Raw genomic sequence first — 2,278 nt, 5'->3', positions numbered from 1 at the left:
GAACGGGAAATCTTTGCGCGCCTTGGTCGCGAACACTTAATATTAATATTAAGGGCTAAAATTTTCAGGGAAAAATAGTCGCCGAAAAAAAGCACCCTAATATAAATGTGCCACATGATCATATATCAATATTCACAAAATGTGTGTATATATATTTGTAGATATGTATATAAATCATATATATATATATTAGGGCGCTTTTTTACGACTATTGTTTTTTTCACTCTTACGTAGAAAACACATAAAAAAACTCCCCGGAAATTTGAACCCTTAATATTAACAATAAGTACTCGCCCAAGACGGTTCCCTTATAATATACACTAGACTGGGTCGGTCCCCATACAAAAAAAAAAAGTTGCTAATGTCCGCCCCTAAATTTAAAGATTATGTTGAGAGGGTTCTGGAAAAATTTTTTTTTTTTTTTTATTAACCCTCCGAAATACAGCCGAAATGGTTTTTTCGTTGTAACTTGGTTATTTGACGGCCGATTTTTAAAATTGATATGTCATTATTTTTGTCTTGAGAAGCTTCACTTTTCGTTCTTATGTCTTTTTAAGCTTTGAAGTCGCGTTCGCATGATAAGGGCAGAAACAAAATTTTACCCCCCCTAAAGCATATTTTTTTCCTTACCAAACGAAAGTACTTAAAAATTCAAGAAAATGTTGCCTTCAAACTATATTACTAAAATAATCAACAAAAAAGTTATTTCACTTACAATATTTATTGCTACTTAAGCAAATTTTGGCGCGAATCAAGGCTTTTATATTGGTCTCGGCTTTCTAATTTTGCAAAAATGTGGCCCAGGCGCTTTTCATCAGTGACAGCACTTGCAGACTCACTAACAACACGCACAAACCGTTCGGTATTCTGGGAATGACAGAGGAACTCTAAAAAAAAATGATTTAAAAGTACTATAAGACCCGTGAAGTTTTTAGTTTGAAGATATTTACCTGGGATATTTATCACTTCATTTTCCGAAAATTGAAACATTGTAAGTTCACTATCTGGGTAGAACTGCACACAAGGGGGTTCCGTAATCTTAAACTGACTCCAATCGATCATGCTGACATACGACTTACTTTCAAAGTTTATTACGCCACGCTTTGGGACCTTGAACACGCGAAGCCCTGCTGGTGGATATTGACGTGCTGTTTTGATTTTTTCGTACCCATCATTACGTATCTCTGGATCAGCGTCGGTTATCATGGCTAATAATATATTTTCTGGGTGAAAATAATATGCATTATTTTCTATAGCTGAACGTATAATGGCTTGAACAGCATTTGATAGTTCGCGTATCCAGCAAATATACTTAAAAACGTGTCTACTTCCATGAATTGCTTGTGGCTGGCTCTTTACAAGAAACCAGAATGGTGCATAAACTTTCACAACAAACTCTACCATGTTTCGCAACTCCGCTGACGGGCTTTCTTTGGAAACATATACCCGAAGTAACCTGGAAGCTGTTGTAAGCCACCGAGCTGTACTGACGGGACCGGGGCTCTTACTAGCGAGATATTCATCGCATTCACCATTATTTACTGCCAAAACCATATCAAATAAATAACGCTGATCATTGCGTAATTCCCAAGAGCCAATATTTTCAGGAATAACTCCCATAGCAATAGCCTCAAAACCACTTACAACCTGATAAGGAAAATATATGTTTTTGTTTATAACATTAACTATTATAGTGTGGACAACCTACCGGGTATTTGGTGCAAGTCATAATTTCAGACCCCAACACCCCTGGCCAAACACCAGGTCCTTTCTGCTTGCCAATATAATGCGTTAACAACTTTTTTAGAGGCAACTCGTTGAAATGTAACAAACACACATTCCACTGCAAGGGCCTTTGTAAATAACGTTCCATTTGTGCATTTACTCCAATTTTATATCCAGTATTGACAGCTGTACCATCACAGCTTATAGCTACAAGTTCGTTTAAGCAATATTTTTGGGTATTCAAAAAGCTTACTATTGCTTGCTGGATTGCTTCCCCAGTGCCTTCTTTTGGAGATACGTATCCAATAAATTTCGAATCAGGCTCTTTCAAAATTGTAATATGCTCCTCTCTTAGAAGCATTGTTCTTACGCTACCGTGAACTATTTTTTTTTTTAGTGTTACGTCCTGTTTACCATCATACGAAATGCATTTAAGATCAGTGCCAGTTTTTGTTGCTGCTTCAGTTTGTGCTCTACATTTGTTACGCTCGCGTGAAATTTTATTTTTGTCAATGACCAGATAATCAAAATATTTCATAATTTTATCCGCTGT

General features: G+C 36.4%; 1 protein-coding gene across 2 annotated transcripts; it reads right to left on the bottom strand.

Annotated features, from left to right (window-relative positions):
* Window positions 1-640: 640 nt before the first annotated feature.
* LOC108358842 (uncharacterized) lies at window positions 641-2,271 on the bottom strand. 2 transcript variants are annotated; one of them, XM_017610339.1, is made up of 3 exons: window positions 1,709-2,271; window positions 951-1,647; window positions 641-887 (listed from the first exon to the last, which is right to left on the bottom strand). In XM_017610339.1, the coding sequence occupies exons 1-3, from the start codon at window positions 2,261-2,263 to the stop codon at window positions 727-729; spliced, it is 1,413 nt and encodes a 470-aa protein (XP_017465828.1). In that variant the 5' UTR covers window positions 2,264-2,271; the 3' UTR covers window positions 641-726. The 2 variants fall into 2 exon arrangements, with proteins under 2 accessions (XP_017465828.1, XP_017465827.1); XM_017610338.1 differs by having other exon boundaries at window positions 641-1,647.
* Between the last annotated feature and the right edge of the window lie 7 nt (window positions 2,272-2,278).

The sequence above is a fragment of the Rhagoletis zephyria genome, unplaced genomic scaffold, assembly GCF_001687245.7.
Source record: "Rhagoletis zephyria isolate East Lansing unplaced genomic scaffold, Rhagoletis_zephyria_1.1 Rzeph_scaffold_00303, whole genome shotgun sequence".
Taxonomy (NCBI): domain Eukaryota; kingdom Metazoa; phylum Arthropoda; class Insecta; order Diptera; family Tephritidae; genus Rhagoletis; species Rhagoletis zephyria.
Note: the sequence above shows the minus strand (reverse complement) of the source record. Positions and strands in the feature narration are given on the sequence as shown.